Here is a 27,200-nt window from a genome sequence, read left to right as displayed (position 1 = left end):
AGTTCCCAAATCTCAATAATAATAAAAAGAAAAATCCCTAGATTCTCCTTATTTATTGCAATTCTGAACATTCTAAATAGGCAAAGAAGGCTTCTAAATCCTGTTCCAAACAGCTGAATGACCTCAGGTCAGCCTCGAGTCCCAGTGATGTACCTGTTTGGATCCTTTCCTAGCAGTGAAAAAAGCATCACAGTTCTTCCAGCGACATTTCAGAGTTTGAAAGTTTGGGTTTGTATGGTCGGTCAGCAAATGTTGTTTTAAATGATCCACAACGCCAAATATCAGAGAGCACCCGTGCCACTAGAAAGCAACAGAATGAGGTAAGTTCAAAAGACTACCAGAAACATGCATTAGAGCATTTCTGCTCATACACCATAAATTCGGTGAAAGCAAAAAACTCCTCATTCTTTAATTTAATCTTCGCTAGAAAAACAAAGCCAGAGGCAACCAAATTAATCATCAATATGATGAGGAACCTTGAAAAGATTGGAAGTCTTTTGACACTCTGGTATTTTGTGAAAGCAGAGTACTAAGGTAGCCATTACATCATTAGATAAAGGAAAAGTTAGCAAATATTTATAGATAATTCCATTTAAATCATACTTATTCTTTCTCCTGCCATCATAAAATGATTTTGTCTATTTATTTAAAAACACAAAGAGCTTTCCTATAATATTAAAAGGGTTATTTTTAACAATTCTAAGAACTGTTAACTTGTAAACTTAAAAATAAAAATGCCTGATTAAAAAAATTTGTGGAAATATTTGTTGTAGAACTGTGTCATGGACTTTACACACAATCTTTATCACTTGAATCACAATCATGTGATTACCTACTTTTTTGTTTTTTAACTGTAATTTCACTTCTAAATGTCGCTCAATTTCATCCGTGAGTCAGAAATCACAGACTCTTTGTCTTGGCTTTGTCTCTATCAGCTTGCCTGTACGAAATCTTATAATTTGAATTCAAAAATGTTCATTTCTAAAATGTAATGCAAATTTGAGTTTTCCTCTGTCGGTACTATCCCATCCCTCTAGCTTTAAAACCAGACAGTATTTACCCCATCTCTCTAGCTGAATTAACTGTTTGTATATTCTGCATCATGCTGTACTAGATTTTGCTTGCATTCAGTAAGACTGAAAAGCAAAGACCGTAATGCATAAAAAGCTGAAAAGTAATTAAGCTGTGGACAAGTCTAAAATTAACTTTAAAAATAGAGAGTGTCACATTCATTCCATCAATTCTGAAAAGTTTAGGGTTTGAGGGAAAAAAATTCAGTGCCATAAACTTTTATTTGGTCACTACTAATATTAGAACTACTAAAACTAATTAAGGCTTATAAGGAACAGGTATGAAAGTTTTGAGGGTTAATCACCAGCATCCCAAAATAAATCACCAGCACCCCAAAATAAAAACCATGCAATTTAGCCTAGAAAACTGAAGTTTAAAACTTCCAGAATACAAGTTTTTATATGCCTAGTCCCCCAAAACCAACAAGGACACAAACCAAACTATTAATATATGTAATCCTTGAGGAATTGGTATAGTATATTGGGCAGGACATAAAAAGAAGTACCTCTTTTTATTTCATATACTTATGTACTGTTAATATTTTTGTAAGCATGTATTGATTTTATAATAAAATAAAAACCACCAGGGACATAACCTCTGAGTGGAGGATATTTAAATATACCTCATATCTAATCTTAAAATAGGCTTTCATTAAAGAAGTATAGAAACAGTTTATGTATGGTTTTTAAAAATAAGCTTCCTTGTCCTACAATGGAAGGCATAAACTAGATGCTCAAATAGAAGAATGCTACACTGGTAACGAAGATCTGTAAATTAGCCTAGGGTTAAGCAACTCCTAAGTCTGGTGACAAGAACAGTTTCACTCCTTACCCAACAGCGGTAATTCTGCATCAGATTTAGCCTCACGGCCTGAATACTGCCATCATAACAGCCAGTATAAATCTGGAGAAAAAGGTTTACCATATCAGACCAAAACGAGACACACAAATAAACTACAAAACATTCTCAAAATAAGAGTCATAAGCTACTTGTAGCAACTATAATAGAAAAACACAAAACTAAATCAAAACCAGCCCTAGAGTACTACATTGAGAAAGTGTCTTCTAGGTCTTCTAGTCTTGATACTCTGAAGCTGTGCTCCTTAGAGAGCCACTCTTGGAACCATGGCTGGGTTCAGAGGCACCCACTTACACTTTAACTGGTATAGCTCTGGCTTCCATTGGGCATTATATATTAGGCACCTGTATTTCACTGGAACAAAGGATTCTACTGCTCAGAGTCTGAAAAACATCCATTCTGGTTCAACCTCATAATTTAAAAATAAAATAAATCAAGGATTAGCAGGGTTAAGTGAGTTAGCGTCTATTTTTAAGTCTGCTACAACTTATGTCACACTGGCCAAATCTGACTCTATTCTAATGTTCTGTTCAGATCATAAAGTCTCTGGAAAAAGCACCACTAAATTTTTTTTGAAATATCTTAAATTTATTTTCTACTTAATGGTGGTATTAGATTTTTATTGTAATTATTTTAGCTATTAATAAAAAATGAAATATTCTAAAAAAATTACTTTTTTAAAAAAGAAAATGAAATATTCAACAATATTACTAGCTTACATCTTTATAATATTATGCCAAGAGATAGAAAGGCAATCAATAATGAGGCATATGTCGTTTTTTAAAAGTGACAAGTAATAACATTATCATCAGTTTGTAGACTTTTAGGTAAACACAATCAAAGGCAAATATGTGACTTGACAAATAATACTCACCATACTTTTATGGATGGTCATACACATAATCATGTCTTTGTGTCCTCCATAAACTTGTAATCGATCATGGGACTTAGGTGGAGGAAAAACATACAAAGAAAATTAGGTTATTTATACCTTGTGTTTAACAAGCATAGTCCCTGAAGGTCTTGGGCAGGTTTAAAACTATGCCTGCGACCCCAAGCTGAAGTACCGGTAGCATTTTAACAGAAATATAATCTAATGGTAATCTTTCTAATAAGTCCTCTTCCTTGAGGAGCTGGTAAATGGAAATAGCAAAACCAAATTCTGTGTAGTTTCAAAGTCTCCTTATCTGAAATTGCAGATAAGAAGAACTAGACAGGTTTTAGAGATTACAGTTGCTACCTAGAAACCATTTAAATTTTGACACCTATGAGCCTGACCACATATCTCAGAGCAGTGTTTCTGAAAGAACAGTCCACTAATTAGCTGCTTTATAATTATCTAGAGTGCTTGTGAAGAACACAGATTCCTGGGTCCCACCTCAGCCTTATCATATAAAAAAAATCAACATCAAACCCAAACAGACAATCTCCCTAAATCATTCAAGCAAAATACTGGATCTAAATTCTACCTGTAATTCATAGACGCGAACAAATTTATCCAGGCAAGCAGTCACCATCACTTTTCCTAGGATATTCACCACAGTCACTGCATGATTGTGACCTTTATAGATCCGCACAAGCTCACCAGTCTGCATCGGAAGACAGATAAGAGTCACTACACTTTCAAGAGTCACTAGACTTTCAAGATAGCTTCCTAACTTTGAGATTTAGGATTCTATAATTCCAAAAGTCATAATTCTGAGGCTTATATGCACATGTAGCTGTACTCATTTTAACAGCTGAAGTAATCCCACAAGCATTTGTTACCTATGCAAAATATACAAAATGTATCTTGATGGAGAGAACTTAGTGTCACAGCACAAGAAGGGTCACAACTCTGTGTGTATTTTATAGCTTTCAAAGTACAACTGACCCTTGAATAATACAGGGGTTACAGGTGCTGACCCTTGAGCAGATACAAATCAGTGTATAACTCTTGATTCCCCCAAAACTTAAATTGTCCCTAGGTATCCATGGGGGAATGGTTCCAGGACCACATTCCCATCCCCCGCAGATACCAAAATCCTAGAATGCTCAAGCCCCCTATATAAAATGCCACAGAACAATGTATACACTTAGCTCTCCATACCAGATTCCCAATCACGGATCAAAAACAGTACAGGTATTTTGGGAAACCACGTATAAATGGATCCAAGCAATTCAAACTCATGTTGTTCAATTATATCATTTCACTAGATCTGGACAAGTCCCTGAGGCCTTAGATTATCCCCAGATTTACAGACTAGGAGCTGGGCTTTAAAGAGCTGCCTCTATGACCTGTGTAGAGTCTCTTGGATGTTTTTATTTCTCTTATTTTAAACTACATACTATGTCTACATTTTTAGAGCTTCAGATGCTCAATTTATCTCAAGTTTAAATGAGACATTCAAACTAAACCTTACATAAACTTTGAATCTGTCTATTAAAAATTTCTGATGAGGTCAGAATTTCCAGAGTGCTTAATATTATCCAAGAGCTTATTCATAGAGATTATTATTAAGCCTTTCACTGGAAAAGGGGCTTAATTTAAATTCTAAGAGGTCTGAGAACTCCTTCAAGCTTTAACCATTCTATTAAAGATTTCTTTACACCAACAGGGCTTACATGAATGTTGTGGGCATGGACTGACTGATCGCTGGAGCCACTGAACACAAGGTCATTCACCACCTTAAAGAAAAAAATGCAATGAGTTAGATTCAGTATAAGGCTCTGAGTTTCCTCTGTAACTAGTAATGCACACAGGCCAATTCTAATTTCCACCTATTTTGAGATGAGCATAAACTAAGTATAAAATAAGTTTTTCAGACAAATTTTCTGAACTGAAACTTATGTTCTAAAACCAGGTACTCTGATGAATTGGCAAGGTATTATTGGGTTTGTTACCTCTTCAGAATGATTATGAAGTAGCCTAGAAGGGCATTAGAGTGTTTGTTGTCTCTAAGTTAACATATTAACATATTAAAGAGTGTGTCCTTTGGTGACTGGTGACCCAGGCCTGAAGAAAGGAATTGTAATCTCCTTCCTCTTTTCAGGATAACTGTGTTCTAAGCAAGGCATTAGACAACAGAGGAAATGTTCAAACAATTCTATTTGTGCTGCACGACTAGCTCCAGTTCCCCTGCACTATACTTGCCTTCATGCAAAGAATAGTTTTGCTGTGGCCTTCCAGAGTTCTGAGGAGGAGTCCATTCCGTGCATCGCGTACACTAATGGTACAGTCGTAAGACCCCACAACCAACAGCTTTCGGGCACCTTCCTGAGCTGTGGCAAGACAGCTAACGGCCCGCGGGCCATGGCATTCGAAGACTTCGAGTCGCTTGTTGTTCTGAAAAATAAGCCACCATTATATGAAGTAAAAGCAACTTAACTGGTAAACCTCAAAATCAACTGACCCAAATCACTACCTTGATATGAACTCTAAATTCTATTACCTGTACTTAAGTTCTCATACCCATCCCCAACCTCTTTCTGTGTATGGCTCCCTTTCCCTCCATTCCAGTGGAGGCAAACTCTTACCTTATAAACTCATTTCTAACTTCAACCCACACTATCCTGATCATAATTAGAACTTTATTCTCTTTATATATCTTCTCTCTCTTCCCTTAAGTTAATGATAATGATCAACCTTTTTTCTAATACATTTTCCATGCCACAGACCCAGGAACAATTTCACTATTTTTTTTGTCATCCAAAATTTATGCACTCTATTTGCATGGTGTTTCCAAAATTCTCTACTGAGAGCGATTTTCTTAGATCATTTCAATTAGTTTCTCATTCTCCACCTTGTTGTAATTCTGATGTTCTTCTAACTTTTGGTTCTGTCACCTCTCATGACATCATTGAGCGGACTACAGAGCCTTTATATATCAGTCAAAGTGGCATGGTCACATCTCGAATTCCCAAATTCCTTTATCTCATATTTTGGACTCGCTTCCCTTAGCCCCACAAAAATCTTGTTCATGAAGTCTCCCACTTTCCCAAAACTCTAAAGAAGTACTTTAGGTAAATACATGGGGTAAAACTCCCGGAAACTAAATAAGCACAAAGCAGCAGCTGGAAGCCTACAGAGCTAAACAACGATCTCGGCCATCTTAAGGTGCTGGGAGATAGAGATGGGTAGAGTTTGGCCCGATGGTGGACTGGTCCTGGTATAAAGCCCTGGCTTTCTGTTGAGATCCCAGAAGTACTACATTCTAGGAGTTTGGGCAAATCAGAAAAGGCCCAGCTTTGTTAGGCTTCAAAATTCATATCTCTGCAGAGATTCTCAAATCTCTGCCTCGAGGTCCATCTTCTCTGGGATTTTTTCAAGCATTTAAATACCATTTGAATTTCTTGTCATTTTGCCCCTAAGTCTTGCTCACTTCTATTTACCTTTGATAACAATCTTACAACAGAGGAGAATTTGGTACTTATCAAATTTTATCCTTTAAAATATTTTAAATGTATTTCTTCTTATTCTATTGTCTTAAGCGAATCTAATCTAGGGTGTTAGAACTTCACATCTGGAATGCAAACACCCTCGCTAATTACCTTTCTGTAATCTATTCCTAGCAAGTGAACCAAATAACCTGGCACTTGATTGTATGTGCTAGATTCTTCCAACTTGATTTTAAACTTCTCAAAGACAAAAACCATGGCATATTTTACTGTATCTCTTATAAGTAGTTCCAGCTAAGCATGTGGAAGGATAGTAGATATTCACTAAACATATGAATGATACTATAATTGAGTATAATGTAGTAAATATTCTAATACGCTGTTAAAAGATGACCAGATGACCTTGGGATATAGTGCTACAACATATTAGCAACCAAACCTATCAATTCCACCTCTTAGATTACACCTTTTATCCATTCTCTTCTCTTCATCCTCAGTCTAACCTTTCATGTCAGCTTCCATTAGAAAGCCTCCTAAATGGTCTCCCTGCCTCTATCTTTACCAACATTTTCCAATCTCATCAACTCCAGAGTGACTTTTCTTAAAATACAAATTGGATGGCTCTCATCTTTTAAAGGCTACAAAATGAAGTCCCACTATATCAACAAAATATAAAAGGCCATCGAGAATTGGTCCCCACTCATTTTCTAAGCCTCATCTTGGGGCCTAGAACATAACAGATGCTCAACAAAGGTTTGTTCAACAAATGATTTCTCTTTGGGTTAGAAAAAAATGAGGCCACATGGACATGAAGGCGAACCTCTGACTTGGTTCACTTTACAGAATAGGCTACCCTCATGAAACCCTAAATCGGTTCCAAACCGCAATGTCATACTCAAAGGAATTTAAGCTTCTTTTTCATGGTGTCATTCTTAAAATGAGATAAAGACTAGTTTAACCTGTGACTCATTATTTGGCTCCAAATTGTCAGGCTTGGTTTAATTTAGTAGAGTTACATTTTAGTCTTGGCACACTTGGTCTGCACAGACAGAATGTAGGATCTTGTTTCACTTACACCAGAAGACAACTGTTTTTAAGCAGCAGCTAATTCCGTTGCTTCCTCACAAGAAAACAGGAAAATGCGTGCCTTCTGCTTCTCCCCGCACCCCCCAACTCACACTATTTTCAAGTGGAATGGGAATTTAGTCTTCTCTCCCCAGCAACTAACCTTTATATTGAAGGTGACCACAGTGCCATTTGCCAGTCCGGCATAGAGGATTCGCCATCTACTGTGTAGGCAGAGAACCCGGTCTTCCAGCTGTAACTGTTCCACACACTCTCGTGTCTAATAAAAGTACACAACACTTAACCAGCAGAGATAAACAGCAAGTAAAATGTGAAAACACCACTTCTGAAAGCAAAGTATAAAATGATTTTTATGACAAAGAAAATATAGCATCCTCTATTTTGTAGAAGACCATCTTAGACTTTTTTCTCCTTTGAAATGTGTGGCCAAAGATTCTCAAGTTGTATTGTAGGTAATATCAAGAACAAATGCAAACTCTAATAATGTTACCCGTATTTCTAACTTGAAATGTAGGAATTTTTCAAAGGGCACTATGAGTTGGATATTAGCCTCTTAAATTAAGTAGCCAAAGATAAAGTTAAAGCTGCATTTGACATCTAAAAAGAAAAACCAAGATTATAGTTACATATATGATAATTGCATTAATCAAACATATGCTTTCCTGCAATGGATTCTCTATTTTAATAGCTCCCAAATGTTTCCTTTAAATCAGTGTCAGGTTAGCTGGTCTATAATTACCCAAGAAGCTTTTAAAATATATAAAACCCGAAGCTTTACCCCCAATAGCTAAATTTTAATTTGGTAGGCTCTGGAATATGCATTTTAAAAAATGTCCTTTTATGCATATCCAGATTAAGCAAGCACTGTTTGATCTGACCCTCAAGAAACAATTTCCATGAATTTCCAGAGCTGGGTTATACAGCAAATCTAATTACCTAGAACCTAGAATAGGGCCGGTAACATAGTAAGTGCTCAAGATTTGTTGCTGAATGATACTAAGCACTAAAAGCCCAAGTGTAGCTTTTTATTATTAGTTTTATTTATTTTTTACCGCCTACAGCACCTGTTATTCCTAGGTGGTTTCCCATCCAAGTACTAACCAGGCCCGACCCTGCTTAGCTTCCGAGATTAGATGAGATCAGGCACGTTCAGGGTGGCATGGCCGTACCCAGGTTTGTATACATATATTTAAATGATTATAAGCACATAGGATGGGACAAGCTGTGGGTAGAATAACAGAAGCTGTAGGCTGTCAAAGCCTTTGCTCTCTTCTCTCAATTTACTTTCATATCCAAGAATCAGTCTTTAAAATTTTCAATTTTCCCCATAAAATTACAAATATAAATTCCACATATGATACTGTAAAGTAAAGACAGTAAATATGTCTAAATGTTAAGATTCATGTTGCCTCTGGTTAACCCATACGAGATCATTTCTGTAATTTTATAGAAGAAATTGAATATCACACAGTAATAAAAAATAACTATTGCTACATGCAACAATATACATGAACTTCAGAAACTATGGTGAGCTAAAGCTAGACATGAAAGCTTACATGCAGTATGGTTTATTTATAGGAAGTTCAAGCACAGACAAAATCTATAATGACAGAAGTCAGAATAATGGTTATATTTCGGGGGGGGGTTGTGACTGGAAGGTGTATGTGGGAAGCTTCAGGGAAATGGAAATGGTCTAGCTCTTGATCTTGATGGTGGTTACACAAATGTACATCTATGTAAAAATCTGTCAAGCTGTATACTTAAAATTTGTGTACTTAACTGTATAAAGTTATATCTGTTTCAAAAACTGGCAAATAATTTTTTTTCACTAATGTATAGTCCCACTATGTGAAGTACTTCTTGTGTTAGAATCCTTAAAAATAATAAAACATCTTTTAAAAGTGTTTGCTCATTTGTATGGGACTATTTTCATTTTTATTCCTTTAAGCTCAAAGATTAAGTATTAAAAGGCTTCTAAATTTAAAAATTCATAATGGCTTTGTACAATTTTTATAACCTATGAGTACAGTTTAATGATGCCAGTGTATATTTTTTGTTACCAGAAAGTACAACCCAGGGGACCACCTATGCAAAAGATGTGATTTCTTGCATAATATCCTGATAACATGTTTCACCTACCTTAAAAATATATGGTAAGTATAAAATTAACCCAATAATAAATTAAAATGTATGGAGATTAACTTAAAATTTCTGATTGTAAATACTCTATTTTCGAATTTGGCAGCTTTTTCAATATTTTCAGGCAGAATGGCCAAGTTGCATTTCTCCAAATAAATTCAGGTGAGATACTACCCGAGTCAAATTAAATTCTAAAGACAAGTTTATATAGTACTAAATGTGAGTACACAAATTTAAAGAATGAAATAAAACTGCTCTTCCTCCACCCAAAAATAAAAAAATTAAAATTAAAATTAAAGTTTTTGCTAGTTTTATAAGTCAAAATAATACTGAACTTTCATTTTAATTTCCATTTATTGACAAGACTTATTTTTTTCAAAGAGTTATTTATAGTTTCTCTTCCTAAAGAATTTGTTTTTGTCTTTTCCCAATTTATGTATAGGAATTCTAATACTTCTTAAAGGTGTAAACTCCTTACAACATATGATATTAACCCTATGTTTATCTTATCCTGTTACAACTATTTTTTCCCTTTTTACTTATTTCTTACCAAAACTTGTTTACAATTTTTAACAGATTTATTGAATTATTATTTCCACTTAATAAAATTCACCATGTTAAATATATACTTCATTAAGTTTGATAAAGTATATAGTCATGCAACTATTACCACAATCAACTTTCAGAATGTTTTCACTCCAAAAAGTTACTTCATACCCTCTGCCAGTCAATCCCCACTGCCATCCCAGGCAACCCTAATAGTTTTGTCTTTTCTAGAATTTCATATAAAGAAAACATTCAGTATGTAGTCTTTTACATCTGGCTTCTTTTACCTAGCATAATTTTTTTTTAATTTTATTTATGGTGACAATGGTTAATGAAATCCAGTAAGTTTCAGCTGTACACTTTAACAGTAAGGCATATATATTTACATTGTGTGTTCAGCTCCCATAGATTTCCTTCTGTTACCACATATTTGACCCCCTTTACCCTATCTACCTTCCCCCCTTGCCCCTCCCATGGTACACCTAGCATAATATTTTTCAGATCCATCCATGTTACTACTTGTTTCAATAATTTGTTCCTTTTAGTTGTCAGTATTATTCCCTTTTTCACTTACCACATTTTTATATACCACACTTATCCATTTACCAGTTGATGGATGTGTTGATTGTTTCTATTATTTTACTATAATGAATAACGCTGCTCTGAAGTTCCTTCTTTCATTTTGGATATTGGAAATTTATGTCTTCTTTTTGATCAATTTATCTAAAAGTTTATTTTATTTATTAAAGAACTAGCATTTGGTCTCATTGATTTTTTTCCCTATTGTTTGTCAGTTTTATGTATTATTAATTTCCATTCTGCTCTTTATTATTTCCTTTCTTCTACTTATTTGGGGTTTAACTTTTTCTTCTTTTTCTAATTTCTGAGACACTTAGATAATTGATCTTACATCTTTCTTTTTTCCTAATGTAATCATTTAAAACTACAAATTTCTTTTTCAGCAATGCATTAGCTACATCCTACAAATGTAAGTTGTATTCTCATTTTCATTTAGTTGAAGATATTTTCTAATTTTCCTTGTAACTTGTTTCAGTCATTGGTAACCTGGAAGTATGGTATTTCATTATCCTATATTTGGAGATTTCCCGGATTTCTGATACTTATTTCTAATTAAATTCTACTATGGTTGGAGAACATACTCTAAATTATTTCAATCCTTTTGAGATTCTCCTAAGATTGAGACTTATTTAATGGCCTAGCATAGTTTATCCTGGTGAATGTTTCATATGCGCTTGAAAAAACTGTGACTCTGCTGCTTTGGGTGGTGGATTCTATAAATGTTAATTAGATCTTGTTCGTCAACGGTGTTGTACGGTTCTTCTGTATCCTTAATTACTTTGTCTAGTAGTCTTATCAATTACTTGATAAGAAAGAGGTGTTGAAGTCTCCTAATATAATTGTGGATTTGTCTATTTCTCCTTGTAGTGCTATAAGTTTTTCTTTAAGTATTTTGGAGCTCTGTTATTAGGTACATATATTTATCATTGTTATATCTTCCTGCTGCACTGATCCTTTTATCATTATGGAATGTCACTCTTGTGTCTAGCAGTATTCTTTGACTTAAAGTCCATTTGCCTGATATTAACATAGCCACTCCAGCTTTTTTTTTGTTACAATTTACATAGCACATCTATTTCCATCTTTTTTACTTTTAACCTACTTGGTCTTTGAATTTAAAGCATCTTGTAGACAGCACAGATTTTGGTGTTTCTTCTTTATCTAGTCAATCTCTGCCTTTTGATTACTAAATCAAAAGGTTAGAATTAGGTCTCCAATTAGCTACTGGCTGTGTCATTTTTATGTTTCTCCTTTCCTACCTTGTTTTGTATTAAACAAATATTTTTTTAGTATGTCATTTCAATTCCTCTTTTGAATTTTTTAGCTCTATTTCTTTGCATTCTTCTTTTAGTGGTTGCTCTCAGGCAGTTGTTCTCAGAGTGTAGCCTCCAGACCAGGAGCATTAGTATCATGTGTTAGAAATGTAAATTCTTGGGCCCTATGTCAAACCTATTGAATCAAAAACTCTGAGAGTGCGGTCCGGTACAATGTGTTTTAACAAGCTCGTCAGGCCAATTTGATGCACACTGAAGTTGTGAACTAGCACTCTAGGAATTATCTCTTTAGATTATAACAATCTAGTTCAAGTTAATACTCACTTATTCCCAATAAAATATAAGAACCTTGTACCCGATAAAATACAGGAACCTTGCACCAGTACGACCCATCCCCTCCCCTTCTTTTGTGTTGTTTATCACACATATTTCATCTACACATGTTAAAAACCTGATTAAGCACTGCTTCGAACAGTTGCCTTTTAAAGAAACTGAGAGAGACAGAGAAAATTTAATGCAGACCATTTTCTCTCATTTCTTTTAAAGCATTTAGGTTTAGAAAATTCTTTCTCCGAGGAGATACTCATTTCTAACTCTTTAGGTTTAAAAAATTTCAATCTTTTACTCTCTTTTCTAGCTAGGATTAATTTGTCATATGATGTGAAAATTAAAATCCAGAGTGATATTTGTGGGAAAGATGAAGGGAGGTATATTATTAATAGTAGTAAATGAAAAAATACTGATGGAGAAAGACAGAAAACATGGTTTGTATAAGCCCATTTTACCAAGGATTATACAAGTGTACTAAAATTGGTTCAGAAGCAAAAGAGAGAAAGTCGGAAGAATGAAGCATCTATCTCAGTGTCTCCACATAGTAAATAGTCAAAGCAGTTCCATATCATCACTTTTGATTTCTCTGGACCCACTTACTTTGACATTATAGCAGCAAATGGTGTGATCGCTGGAACCAGTGTAAAGGGCAGCATTCTTTCCAGAGGTCTGAGTGACCAGGAGGCAGTTCACTTTGGAAGTATGGCCCTCGAAGACACCAATGCACTTCCGACTCTAAAGTCAAGCACAGATCAGATCATTACTTGTGGAAACAGAAGGATCGGATAATGAATGTATTTCCTCAACAACAACAAATTGCTAAAACAGTTCACTGCTATATCCTCAGTGCCTAGAAAAGTGCCTGGTATAAAAACGTTGTTTAGTAAATATCTGATCACTGAACGTCCAGCCATCTAATCATGAGCAGGAGGAGAACTAGCTTTAGAAAGAGGTACAGAGAAAGCAAAGTGGAGAGACAGAACAAAATTAAGTCTCCAGTGACCCTGCTGAGCCACAGGATCAACTATATCTAAAGTTAGTCTAAAGCCCACCCCATCCCTGGACAGCAAACAAAATTCCCTTTGTTTAAGAAAATGCAAGTTGGAGTCTCTAAAACCTGCAACCAACCAAAAACATTCAAATTGCTACATCGACTTACCACCAGATTATAAGCTCTAACAGTTTTATCTGCTGAACATGTGTACAGTAAGTTCCCAAATATTTGAATTGCATTCACTGCAGCTTGGTGTCCCTCAAAGCTCCCTTCTGTGGGCTCATCATCTTCTCCTGGCTCTGAAGAAATCTCTAGAAAACAAGAATATGTTTCAGAGACATATCTGCTTGTGTCTGAAAAGATACTCAAAAAACAAAACCATTACATAATATAGTGGTCCCTGGATTCTTCTTAAAGCCTAGTGCCCCTCACAAAATACCACATTTTTCATTAATTATCTTCATTATGAAGATTTCATAATAACAGGCCTTTCTTTTTCTTAAGAAAATGAGTTTTTGAGTAATAACTGGAGGATACCAAATATCTCTCTACATCAAGTTTCCTCTGCTGCCAGTTATTTCATTAACAGGCATTATTCTTTAAGCAGTTCCTCCTCAAAGCAAAAAACTCCAGAGCCAATGAAACCTTTATACTAGTTAGTTGAACAGATAACAGCCAGGTAAGAGAGGTGAGAGTAGGAAACTGAAAAGCCAGGATTTAAGGATTTAAGGATACCATAACTGCCAGGCAAAGCAATTAGCTTGGTGATAACTCCTGGCTCTAACATTTACAAGCCTTTTTCTCCGTGGTTAATTTAAGTAAAACTGAACAACCAAATACCTGAAGAGTTCTTTGATCCTTTTATGGAGGAGATCACAGTCTGAGTTTCTGCCACACTACAAAATAATAGCAAAAGTCTCTTTATCATCTATGTCAACAGGACAGAGAGTAAAACTTTTCCTGACTCAAAGGGTTGTTCTAATCAATGGACAAAGTAGCAATGATATAAGATTATTTTTCCATCTGAAATTTCTATATAAAATAAAAGTATAGTAAATATTTACAACACAAATGAGAAAGGAGAAAAATCTCCATTGCCAAAGTTTGATTCTTCCATATCCATAATTCCTAGTGATTTTCTATAAATTTGATTCTTTTAAGAATTCTAGGCCATAACAAAAAATTCCCTTTTTTAAGAACAGAAGAATGGTGAAAGCTGTTCTGACTGAACCAGTACAACATCCTTACCTCACGGGGATACCATCTTTATAGCGAGTGCCAATCTCACTAGTAGAGCTAACTTCATCACAACCAGAACGAGAAATTTCTAATGAGTTTTGCTCTGTGCAGTTCCAAATATCTTTCTTAGATGGGCTGTCTGGTTTCTCTTCTCCAGATTCAGAAGAATCAATGGCTACCACTTCTAACTGAGGATTAGGAATTTCTAAGACTTCCAGAGAGGAGTCACTATCTGGCCCATCTCTGACACAATCTTGCTCAGGGCCAATTCTGCTATCTTCCCAGGTGGAGGTTGTTACTTTCCCTCCTTTGGTTGACTTTCCAGTTTTCACTTTCCTCACAGGTTTAGCAATAAATACATCCTGCTCAGTATCACTGTTCTCAGGAACATGGGCAGCTCTTAGAGTTTTCTTCTTCCTAAGTTTCTTCTTTTTCTTGTTTCCTCTAGTTTCAGCTGATGTGAGAGTGGACTCTGCTTGTTGTTCAGGCTGGTCAGCTGGAGAGTGGGACTCCTTCTCTAAAGGGGTTTCTGAAGCAAAGGACAATCTTGGAAAAGAACTGGTACAGGCTTCAGACCCGCTGTTGCTTTTGGTTGGCTCTTCACCTTCTTTATTTGTGGTAGGAAGACCAGCTGATTGGGAAGAGGGAGTGTTTTCTCTGTTTCTGGCATTTCCTTGCTCCACAGAAAACTTTAGTTCTCGGCTAGGCTCGTGGAAACTTTCTGTTAGTTCTGATAAGGACAATGGTGCAGTGATGACTGGATAAACTGGACAATGGTCACTGATCTCTCCTGAATTGAGAAGGAAAAAGTTACTGCATTTTTTTGTGTCTCCTATTTATAGTCATACACTGCAATTATTTGTTACTAATTGAATCTCTACCAAATGAGACATTTCAATGGTATGCTAACTGAACCAGGACTGTCAATGCTGTTATCTCACCCCTCAGCTTCCCATAACCTACAGATTTCTCTTGTAGCACTTACTACACTTTGCCTTGCAGCAATCTCACAAATAATGTGCATGTCTTATATCCTAAGTAAGCTCCGTATGAGCATAGATTGTTTTCCATTGATCTTTTTTCTCTCTTATTTGAAATGTCCACATGCTGAACATTGTGTACGTGTTTTTTAAGTAAGATACTTTATTTATTTATTTTCCTTTTCCCTCCCCCCCCCCACACACACACACACTTCCACCCCTGACTTATGGGTGTTGCCGTTTCCCCTAAAGAACTGCATCTCTGAAGGCGGGGCGTCTCCTTCCCACATGCTCACAGCGTGCACCTGGGGCGTGGCACACTTTGTTTATTTTTATTTTATTTTTTTATTTTATTTATTTTTATTATGGTGACATTGGTTAGCGAAATCCAGTAAGTTTCAGTGAATGTTGTTTTATTCTTAGTAGACACTCAAGTATCTACTTAGCTAAACTGCATTCACCTTTATTTCTTCTAAGTTTTCACTATGTAGTTTGTATATCATCCAGTTTAGCTACATACTGATAATTTAAAAGTCAGCAGACTTCAAAGTGTCTGTTTCCTTTGACTTGGTTATTTCATGTCTACAAATTTAAATTGATGAAATAATCACGGATATACTCAAAGACATATATAATGTAGTGCTATACAGAACACTAAAAGAAAAAGAAAAAAACCTAAATATTGAAAGATTATATTAATCATTATACATCCAGATTATTATGGAACTTCTCAAAATATTACACTAGTAAAATAAAATATTTTAGATGAATTATTTTTATGACTCGAGGAAATGATCACGATATATTAAATGGAAAAGAGTGAGGTTACAACAGACTATGATTTATCCTTTGTATAAAGTCTATATGTAAATACACAAACATTTATGATTTAAGAAAGGTTGAAATAATATATAATAAAATAACGTCGACAATTTTATAGTTTCCTAATTATTTACAATAAACATGAATTACTTTTGCAACCACAAAAATCTAATAAAAGCTATTTTTGAAAAAATTAGCTTAAAAAGAAGTCACTATATTGCTTCGTTACTAGTTTTTTTAAAAAGTACCAAATACTATCCACATAAAAGTAACAAAATTCGGTATGAACGATATACATTTGCTCTAGCTATCTAGATCAGTGTTGCAACAGGTAATTCTTCAGACTTTTTGTTTTGGCTCAAGAAATCACTCAATGCCAGTTTGTTTACTTTTTAATTTTCAATGAAGCACCACTGTCAAATAAGATTTTAAGTTTCTCAGAAGTTATTCTCAAACGGTAACCAGGTATGTATTATTTTATGAAAAGACCAAAAACTTCACTATTTCTCAAAACCACCAAAGTTCCCATTAAGTGATTCCAAGCCCCAAAGTCCTCTGCCTTTCATTATGACCACCTGACTCTCAGACTTATATTAATCTTGGCTTGTCCTTTAGATGATAAAGACAGTTAAGTGCTGAGAAATTCAGAAGATATATCTTATTTAGAAAACTGACTGAACATAAACCCCATTGATCTCCCCAAAACTAAATAATTCTACACCAATCCTAACAAATGAAATCTTTTAAGTGCTAATAAAAAGTCAATTTAGATATCCTATATTGGAGAAAAGTTACTGATATTTAAATAATCCTCCTGAAAGAAGGAAATCTCAAGAAAAAATAATTGTAATAACTTTAGTTTTAATGGGCAAGTATAACTTTACATCACTGATGTAAAATTGCCCTTAGATTCACTACAGGGTTGCCCTTAACCCAGAGAGAAGTTTACATACTATTAGCTTGCAGTAACTCCTTGGACACACTGCAAGGAGAGCCTCGTGACATAGCGTTCACATCCTCATCTTGTTCAGGAGACATAGGTTCTTGTTTAATCTGAACTGATGAATCTGGAGCAGGAACACTGCCATGGGCTTGCAAAGGTGGCGATGTAGTTACTTGGACAGGAACTCCGGTGGATGATGGAGACACATGGGAAGATGGAGGCTCCAGAAAAACTGGGAAAAAGGGAGCAGGAAGCAGTGTGGTATCAGCTGATGTTTGAGATCTACTGCTTCTTTGTTCTCGTGTAAGGCTACAAGGAACCTGGTATGGGCGCTCAGAAGGTTCATATGTTTCTGGAATGGGAAACATATATCCAAATGCAAAAATGTTATCAAAATGCAAAAAAGTCATTTGTTTCTTAATCAATTTGTGTTTTTTAAGATTACAAGAGAATTTTAAAGTCCCTCATAATCCTTCAAAATAGACTGCCATATAATCTATACAAACACCAAGGACACAGACAAAACAAGCATTAATATTCTAATATTTCAGGTTTTAAGTGATTTATCCAAAGTCATATAAGCACTAATGGAAAAGCCAAGATTTGAACTCAGGTCTTCTGATTCCTAACCCGAGCCTCTTTCTGTAACATTCTGTCTCTGTTGGTTAGCATCTGGGGGATGTACAGTTTCACAGGTCTTTCTATAAAAGAATGAAATCATATGACCTTTCCATTACTACTTTAATTCTCCTCTATGGAGAACAGAAAGTAACACGCTACAGAGGACCTGCTACATCAGATTCTCTCCAAATACCTTGTAATCCCTGTAGAATCTGTATTCTATGGGTCCTCAGTGCACTCATCTCCATAGTTATCTAAAAATAAAGTATTTTGTTAAGCATTTTGAAATCCAGCTTCAGGGATGATCCATTTTCATCAAATGTTCCATCTGTTGTTACCTGCTGCTTGAGCATAAGTAGCCTCTGAACTTCAACGTAAGCTGTCTGAAGTGCTGCACGGGCTTGCAGAAGGTTGTTATCCATGCACTGCAATGATTTGCTCAGTTCTTCCTCCCTTAAAGAAATATTCAGCAGCTGGTCAACCTGAGAACGTTCTGCCAAAAAAAAAAAAAAAAAACCAAAAAGCTCAGTTTAATAATGGAGACTTCTCTTTAATAATACAGCTCCTCAGAACATGGAACTACATAAATTGTCTAGGATAAGCTTTATTTTCTCCCAAATAAGTCAAATGGAGACTCATCAAATCTCACAAATCATAGAGCCAAGCCTGATGTTGTCAGAGCTAAAACCAAAAGTGAGAACTGTTAAGATGGAGGTACCTCATAAGCTCAAGTGTACCACATGGTACTATCTTTCCTGATCGCCATCTTCCACCACTACCCTTCCAAGTGAAATCTTTGGCCCAGGCAAATCGACTGTTGTTTTCATTTCCCATTCTTCCTTAATCTACCACCCTCTTCACCCAAGTTTGCTTAGTTTGGGTCCTTGACCTGAACTGCTTTCACTCCCCTTCCAATCCATATTTTTCTACTGTTAGTCAACATCCAACAGTTCTCTTTATTAGAGAAGTCTTCCTAAAGGAGATATAACTTGCAAATAGTACACTTCGGTTACTTAAAATGTTCTACTGTGTGTTTGTATTTGTCATCTTTATGTTTCTCTTTCCTATTCAATATGCCAAGACCTCCTTACTAAACTCCAGAGCCACACATCCGACTACCGACTTGATATCTCTACCTAAACGTCTCTAAGGTCCTTTAACTCAAGGGATCCAAAAGGGAACTCGTCACCTTCCTCTCAACCTGCTCTTCTCATGGAGTTTTTGAGCTCTATGAATGATACCATCATCCCACGCAGCTGTCTCAGCCAGAAACTGAGGTCATCCTTAACTCCAACTTTTCTATCACATCAATCACCAAGGCTCCTCCAATCCCATCCCACACAAGCCCTTATAGTGGAACAGGGTCTGAGTCAGTAGAAAGCAAGAGCTGCAGAAGTATATCAGTCAGGGAGCCACATTAATAACTTATCTCCTTAATTCACATGAGAAAAGCAACCAAGATGCCTCCAAAATGGAAAGTGAGAGAAATGGCCACAAATGACCAGGATGGACAAAATTTTTACTAAAGGCCTGTTCCTCTTCACTCCATTGAAAAGATTCAATAAGACTTTCTGGCTTTGTATTGAACTCAATTTGTCCAGGATATATATTAACTTTAGCTAACAGGTCTATGTGGCATCATATATTTCTTCTATAACTGCAAGTATATATAGCAGGAAGTCAAACTTTTCTATGCCCTTAAGCAAGACAATAAAAATATAAAAAATAATAGTAAATGGGCGATCAGTGTTTGATAACCACAAGCTATACTCTGTGTCAAGTTGTAAAAAGGCTGAATTGCTATAAGAACGATTTCTTTCTGCAAGAATATTCTGTACTATACCTTTCTTTCCTTTAATTTTCCTTCTTTTATTTTTTCTCTCAAGACTTGGGAGTTCAGGAGAAGAACCATCCTGAAGAAATAAGGAAAATTGAATAATATTAAATATGTAAAGGCCATTTTCCAGGAGGGAAACAAAGAATCAGTTCTGAGATAGTCATACAATATTCTTTGTTATTGCTACCATATATAACAGGAGTCTAATGCACATAATATGACCTAAAATATTAGTTAAATGATGTATATAATTAAAAAAAGAACCTAAGGTCAAGTACCTTTCTAGTATTCTAGAGGTGGTAAAGCCCACAGGACATAGGGAAAGCATTTCAAACTTTGGTAAAGCAAGGCATAAACAAAAGTATAGACAAAGCCAGTGATACATATACCTGATTTCATCATGGCATAGTTTCTACTTTAAGTTTCAGCCATAAATTCCTTACAATAAAAAGCTAAAAAGTCTATTGAGGTAAGCCCCAAAATATTAGCTCTGTCACGGAACAATTGCTCATCCAACAATACCCACGACAGTGTCTAGCTCAAAGGGGGCAGAGTTGGAATTTGAACCCAGATCTATAACCCTTGCCTTATCTGCTCTGCTGTATTGCCTCAGTATTAAACAGCCATTTTCTCACATTGCCAGATTCCAGACTGTATCACCACCACCATTCTTTCTTTTCAGAAAGGGTTCCTGAAAGGGTTCAACAATATTAGCAACAGAAATATCAGAGAGAAGTGGTGTCAGTGAAGGAGTGGATTCTGAAAGGCCCAAGCTGAGTAATAGAAATACAAAGGACAGAATAACAGAGAGTAAAAATATTTCTAAGACTAAGCTCATATAAATGTACTGTATCAGTATTAAAACTACCTTAGTGTTAGGCCTAGAACTTCTGGATCCAACAAGTACACATGCCCTACAAATGCAAAACTAGAATGCCTTTCTTCAGTAGCAGTACAGAATGCATCATGGAGACAGATTAAGTTACAGCTGAAGATGTGGCTTATTCCTTGTCAGGTGATACAAAGAATCATTGGCTTGGTGACTAGTTTTAGAAATGACTTCATATTTTCCTAGTACTGTACATTCATATTCAATTACATCTAACTTGGCAGAATTACTCAAAGAAACAAGTAGGATACGAATATGAAAGTAAGAGTAAGAGCCTCACAAGTCATCTATTCTAGAGTAGGGAGAACCACAACCCCAGACACCCAAGAAAAATTAAACAGTTAAATCTTTCATATAATGGCCAAGTCACCACACAAAATGTTCTACAAAAGGCACAGGGAATCATACTCACTCCAGTGGCTCTTCGTTTCTTTCTAACGCTCTGGCCATCATTTTGTTCAGCACCAGAAGTACAGCTACTATCCGTGGCTGCATCTGCCAAACTGGAGATTGCAAGGGCTGAGGATGCATTCGGCGATAAAGAGTTTCCTTCTCCATTACTCTCCTGGGCATTCTGATTCTCTGAAGGTGGTGTAGAACTCTCCTGGTTGTTTAGGTCTTTTGCCAAATGCAGCAAAGGTATTGTACAGTCAGAGGATAACTGTGTACTATGTCGCCTTCGAGTAGCAACATTTTCAGCTCTTTCACTTGTTTTTAGGGAGGCAGCCAGAGGTGTCACTTCCTGCTTAAGGCCTATGGTTGATTTTTGACTCTGTGCAGCCCTCAATGAGTTACTAGGTGAAAAAATCTGCTGGGGCTCATTTTCTTTGCCGGTACCTTCCTCACTGAAGAAGCTGTACACAGAAGGAGCCCTGTCCATGATCACGCTGCTCTCAGAAAGACTTCGCTTTCTTGCTAACCCAGGGGATGAAGAAATGGAAACACCTTCCCACTGGAATCCTTCTAGATTGGGCAGATTAGGCTCCCCATCCAAATCTAAGACCTCTTGTTCATTTTGAACTAGAGGCACCATTTCGATGCCAAACCTTAAGAAAGAAAGAAAAGAAATCGTAAATCAAACATGGTTGAGAGAGTGGAGCACCACTTGATGTGCCAGACACCAAAAGGCACTGAGGTTACAAATATAAAAGAGATGGTTTCTGCCCTCAAGGAGGTCCAGACGTAAAGTAAATAATTATATTATAACTACTGTAATGTAACAATGTACTAAATTAGACATTTGTATACAGCCATGAGAATTCATTTGAGGGAGTAAAAATTGAGGGTTTTATGTAAAGTGGAGCTAGAAACCAACAATATATAATTTTAAACAGCAAACCAACCAAAAACTGAGCATTCGCAAGTGCCAAACACTAAACTGAGAACTTTGTAATCCAATAATACACACAAGTTATAGAAAAAGAAAAAGGGGTGACAATAAATGTTATTTCAATAAATACAGAAATTTAAGCCCGATGGCTATATAATTATAACACAGTAGGATGATTTTCAAGTAGCAAACCTATGTTGAATGTTGCTTCACCATTCGGAAAAGTTTAGTACCTCATCGTAAGATGAATATTCAAAATATTACTGAAATACTTAAGAAAAAATATTTTGTGATCACAAATATAATGCCCAGAGTAAATACAGAAGGGTAATTATCCATAGGTTCTACATAAAAGTTAATGAGAATAGTTATACTTAAAAGTTGCACCACTCATTAAGATCTACAGATGGATACAGACTTATATGTACACTTTTTTATGCTGTCACCTTCCGGCCCCTAAAACCAAAGTGCTGTATTTCTAAGATGGTTTTTTCCTATGTCCCCATCTCATTCCTCCGAAGTAAGTGCATTCCTTTTAACCTGAATTCCCTGCTAGGAAACACTTTATCTCATTTGTTATAGAGTAGCAGTTACTCTTTGATATTTAAACCAGACATCTACAACGCATATTTTTGCAAACATTTAATTAAATGTAACAAGAATTCTCTTGACCAGGGTCCAAGGGTAAGTTTAAAAGTAAGAGAAATGGATATTGAAGAGGCACAAACCTGGGTAAGCCTTTGCCTAGCTCTTGCTTTTTCTTGGTTACTTGATGAATGACCTGTTCCCAGTTGACATTTCTCCTAGATGCATTTAGAATCTGCCGAAGGGTAGGCTTGAGCCCAGATTCCTTCTCTGTCTCACTCTTTCGATGACCACTAATATTGCGAATGCGGCGAGCACTATTGAGGTTTGGCTCAGGAAGGTGTGCTCCAGTTTTGCTCTTCAGACTAATGTGCCGGGTGAGATCTCTTTGGAATGAGGCAGGAAAACCAAGCTTACTTAGTTCAGGCAGGAGAAGGCCTGAGGGCTGAGCTATATCGCTTTTTTGAAGCTCTGCATCCAAACTGGTACTTTCAAAGCCATCTGTTTCATAAGATACATGAGATTTAATAGGGTCATCAACCGGTACATCTTCTAGAGAGGTTTTCAAGTCTAGCAGTAAGCCAGAGCATGGACTGGCTGCAGATGTCATTTGCAACTCAGATTCTTTCTGGTGAACTGTTGAATTACCTGGGGAAGTGGATAGCTTTCTAGATGCTTTCAGGTTTTGGTCATCCCCCTCTTTCTCCTTGGCATTGTGAGTGCTGCAGGATAAAAGTTCTGTAGTTGCAGAACCCAAGGTTCCAATTTTTGTTCCATGCTTTTCCGTGTCAGATATCTCTCCATCACTTTCATCTTCCAATGAGTGTACTTGAAACTCAATCTTCAGAGATCCCTTTTCAGACTCTTCTACATTCCTACTTGCTTTTGCGTAGTTCCTGGTCCTTTTAGAAGTGCTAAGAAGTGGATTTTGCAATGACTCATGACACTGTAGCACCTCTTTGGCTTTCTGTAATGTATCACTTAAATTTTCATCAGGTTCCCTCTGAGTGCCAAATGTACTTTTATTCCCCTTTAAAACACAAGGACATGAACTCTGCAATTTGGACATGTAAGAAGAACCATGACTATCTTCCACAGTGGGTCTGTTTAAAGGATTTGAGTGTTCTCCAGGAAAAAAAGAACTTGTTTTTGTGTTTTTTGAGAGATTCTTTGAATCTTGCTTTTGAGGGATTGATTTAGTGACTGGAATTGGAAGAAGTGGGGATTTTAATGATGGCATCTTATTTAAGTTATGCTCCTGTTCAGGTTGTTCTGTAATGGGGCATTCTCTCACCACCTCATAGGAAGCAGTGCAGTCAGAAGTGGCTTTGTGATTAAGAGATCCAGTATGAGTTTCTTTTCGTGTTTTCAGTGTTGGGGAATTATTTGTTTCATTGATTTGGGGCTCTTGTGTTCCTGTGGTTGTTAAGGTAAAATCAAAGAAAGGCATATCAACCATTTCTGATTTATTACCAGTGACTTCCTTCATTCCCGATTGTAAATCCAGAGTCTTCTGGGAAGGGTAAGGAGTCCAGCGACGGAGTTTTTCCCTTGTTGCACTGCCATTCTTGCCACCAATTTTGGAAACTATGGTGTCTGTCTGTTTAGTGGTTTGGCTTTCCAGCTGCTCAAAACTGAAGTCAAGTAAGTCTTGTGAAGGAAATGTATCACTTGTAAATCCTTCAGAAGGACCTCTATATGTGGCAACTGTACCAACTTTGTCATTTTCTTGCCGCTGCCAATTATATCTCTCTTGATTGTATTTCTTTGACTTAGATTTCTTGTTCCATAGCATACTCATGTCTTCCATTTGACAGTTAGAATTTCTGTTTCTGCCTGGTTGAAATTTGTCTCCGGGGCTACTGTAATTCCAACTATTTGTACAACGTACACTGGATTTCCAGTTTCCGTTACTGCTGTTCATATGCCAACTGGGAAAGCCACCTGTTCCTTCAGAATGCCAACTGGAATTCCTTCCTGTACCATTGTGATTCCAATCTACCGTTCCATTATTTGAATGCCAACCACCTCCAGAATTACTATGGTTATGAAACCAAGTTGAAGAGCCTCCTGCAACACCCTTATGCCACCCAGAACACCCTCTTGGTCCACCACTATTCCTTAAAGAATGCGGGAAGCTGTTTTTCCTAGTATTATTAAAGCCATCTTTCTCCCATTTCCAATCTCGCTGAGGAGGTCCCCGATGATGCCATGCTGGCTGACTGTAGTTCTCTCTGTCTTGGTAAGGCATTCGGTCTTCTCGTCTCCATTGGGGTCGCCTGTCATCGGAGTTTATTTCTTGGCTGCTATTGGAAGGATCATCTTGTCTGGAAGAAAAAGCTTTTCATTAGTGATTTAAAGGAATTCTTATGCTTCCTTTAAAGGCATCACCCACCAAACTTCTCCTTGACCTCCCTCCCCTGTTACTTAGAATGTTATAGAGTTCGCTTTTATTTCTAATAGTGGTTGCTTTCATATCTTTAAATGATACAGTTAAACTTATATTTCACAATTTATTGATTTAGAAATTAAACAATGCCTTCTTTCTTCTATCAGTGCAGAAATATTAAGAAGATGACACATTTATACAATCCTCTCTTTCCTGTTCTTCTTAGAATATTCTGGGATTTTGTCCCTGTTTATCATCCAATTATTACTTTTACATTATACAGCTTTTCAAAAATAAGAACAATTATATTTTGTAGCTATGGTTAGTTACCATAGTTAATACAGTTTAAGTTTGGCTGCTCTTAATTATTTCTTTAGTTGCTGGTTCTTTCTGAAAAACCCAGTTTCTTAACCTGTTTTAAATGGTAAGAGTACTTTGCATAGTCACTTTCATTAATAAACACTTTATCAAACACACATTCAATGACTGTTAATGGTGAACAAAAACTTTTATGTATAGGTCCTGTTTCTGAAGGGCATACAACCTAGCTGAGGAAATCAGTAAAGTTATAAACAGGAGTAAAATAGCACACAGCAAATAAGCAGCACTCATAATAAGTGCTATAGGAGCTCCATGTGCTAGAAGTTTTTATAATGAAGCTATAGCTGTATGAACTATTCATGTTAGACAAGGAGCCCACAGAATGTGAATAAATTTAAGTAAACATCACAGGAATAGGTATAAAAGCATTTTCCTCTATAAACTGCCTTTGGTATGCCTAGCACAATGCTTAGCACATGGTAGGTGCTCAAAAAATGGAATACTAGCTAAAATTTATTGAGCACCAACTAATTGTCAGGCATTTCATACTAACCACTTTATATAGATTATCATATTTATTTTTCACAACTCTGAAGCAAGTATTGTTATTATTCTTACTTTTCAGATGAAGAATGGAGGATTAAAGAGGTTAAGTAACTTGCCTAGAATACAACAGACAGTAAGTGGTATGGCAGAGCTCTAGACCTTGGCAGTCTTACTTTGGAGTCTACACTCCTAACTACTAGGCCTTGATAGAACGTAAATCCAAAAATAGAGTTTCTGTAGCTGGGTTCCCTCATCTGAATTTGACTTATATCTTAAACTCAGTATTCGAGATTCTAACATCTATAAGATTTTGGACACAAATTGGAATTTCTTCCTTTTTCACAAGACAGAACTAAAAGTTAACTTACCTAAAAGTTCAAATATCCGCTTATATTATGAATTACAACCATTTCTAAATGGGAGAGCCTAGGCCCCCAAGTGACAAGTGTTATTACATACACTTGCAGGATATTTGTACTACCATTAACCAAATTGCTGTTATCTTTTGTTTCTAGGCAGTATGCAACTTTTCACAACCAAGGAGATCACTAACTCAGCTACACTGTGATCCAGAAATGAGAGGAGAATTGGGCAATAAATCAGCCACAGAATAGAATTCCTAGATCATCATGAATTGGCTAGATCGAGGAGACAATAGCATGAAGCTAAACCCACAGCCCGGAAAGAACAATCTAAATTAAAAACCTCATAAAGGAAAAAAGAAAAAAAACCTCATGAAGAAATAAGTAGATGACTTTATTAATAGGCCACCAAAAAAGCATATTAGAATACTCAAAGAATAGTTAACTACAATATGAATGTCTAATTTACTGAGAAGCTCTTTTATCCTCTGACTTAATGTTTAATCATTTACACACATAAACTAATAATGGCACAAGAGTATAAGAGCAAAAATAGAAGTTAGTCTCTCAGAGGCACCAACAACCTAAAACAAGAGTAAACTACAGCTATATTGAAAGTAGTGAGAATGTCATTTGAAGGACTAAGCAACTGAACAATTTAAGTACCATGTTGCTACTGACATTTTAAGACTAAGAAAGTCTCGTTCGAAGACTTGTTCAAAAAACTTTTAGCATATGGAGTAAAAACTGCTTCCTTTTTATATTCAAACCTCTAACTAAAACTGAAGTGCAGACCTAGATATAACTAGTATTCAAGAAGTATCTTTAAAATTTTATTTTAGAATTTGAAATGTTTCTCATCATGTCCTAGGACTTAAAAAATTACCCCACCTCATAATTGGTTCTATCTCTTTTTTACTCATATCTGAAAATTTCTGATTAATTAAATCTCATTAATTAAAGTCTTTAGACCACAAGTAAGGTTCAAATACAACAAACAGCCTAATACCTGAATTATAAATGTAGGTATGAAATTACGTAGTACAAGCTGGAAAACATACTGCTGAAATGATCTTGACATT

The 27,200-nt window shown here is 36.0% G+C and overlaps 1 protein-coding gene and 1 pseudogene across 8 annotated transcripts in view; both read right to left on the bottom strand.

Annotated features, from left to right (window-relative positions):
• Positions 1–27,200, bottom strand: part of ZNF106 (zinc finger protein 106) — a 55,777-nt gene that overhangs the window by 4,048 nt on the left and 24,529 nt on the right. For 4 of the 8 annotated variants that reach the window (XM_039888387.1, XM_039888389.1, XM_039888386.1 and 1 more), the window contains 17 exons: positions 22,644–24,827; positions 20,998–21,631; positions 19,703–19,772; positions 18,198–18,352; positions 18,053–18,113; positions 17,249–17,590; positions 14,503–15,283; positions 14,095–14,150; positions 13,420–13,565; positions 12,861–12,995; positions 7,535–7,651; positions 5,063–5,254; positions 4,534–4,596; positions 3,399–3,518; positions 2,804–2,875; positions 1,903–1,974; positions 154–300 (listed from right to left, as the gene is read on the bottom strand). In XM_039888387.1, coding sequence (XP_039744321.1) covers positions 154–300; positions 1,903–1,974; positions 2,804–2,875; positions 3,399–3,518; positions 4,534–4,596; positions 5,063–5,254; positions 7,535–7,651; positions 12,861–12,995; positions 13,420–13,565; positions 14,095–14,150; positions 14,503–15,283; positions 17,249–17,590; positions 18,053–18,113; positions 18,198–18,352; positions 19,703–19,772; positions 20,998–21,631; positions 22,644–24,827 — 5,347 coding nt within the window. The remainder of the gene's footprint in view (positions 1–153; positions 301–1,902; positions 1,975–2,803; positions 2,876–3,398; positions 3,519–4,533; positions 4,597–5,062; positions 5,255–7,534; positions 7,652–12,860; positions 12,996–13,419; positions 13,566–14,094; positions 14,151–14,502; positions 15,284–17,248; positions 17,591–18,052; positions 18,114–18,197; positions 18,353–19,702; positions 19,773–20,997; positions 21,632–22,643; positions 24,828–27,200) is intronic. The other 4 variants (XM_039888394.1, XM_039888392.1, XM_039888393.1 and 1 more) reach the window with 2 other exon arrangements.
• LOC120623156 (uncharacterized) lies at positions 8,445–8,563 on the bottom strand (annotated as a pseudogene).

Source organism: Pteropus medius, unplaced genomic scaffold (assembly GCF_902729225.1).
Source record: "Pteropus medius unplaced genomic scaffold, Ma_sr-lr_union100, whole genome shotgun sequence".
NCBI lineage: Eukaryota > Metazoa > Chordata > Mammalia > Chiroptera > Pteropodidae > Pteropus > Pteropus medius.
Note: the sequence above shows the minus strand (reverse complement) of the source record. Positions and strands in the feature narration are given on the sequence as shown.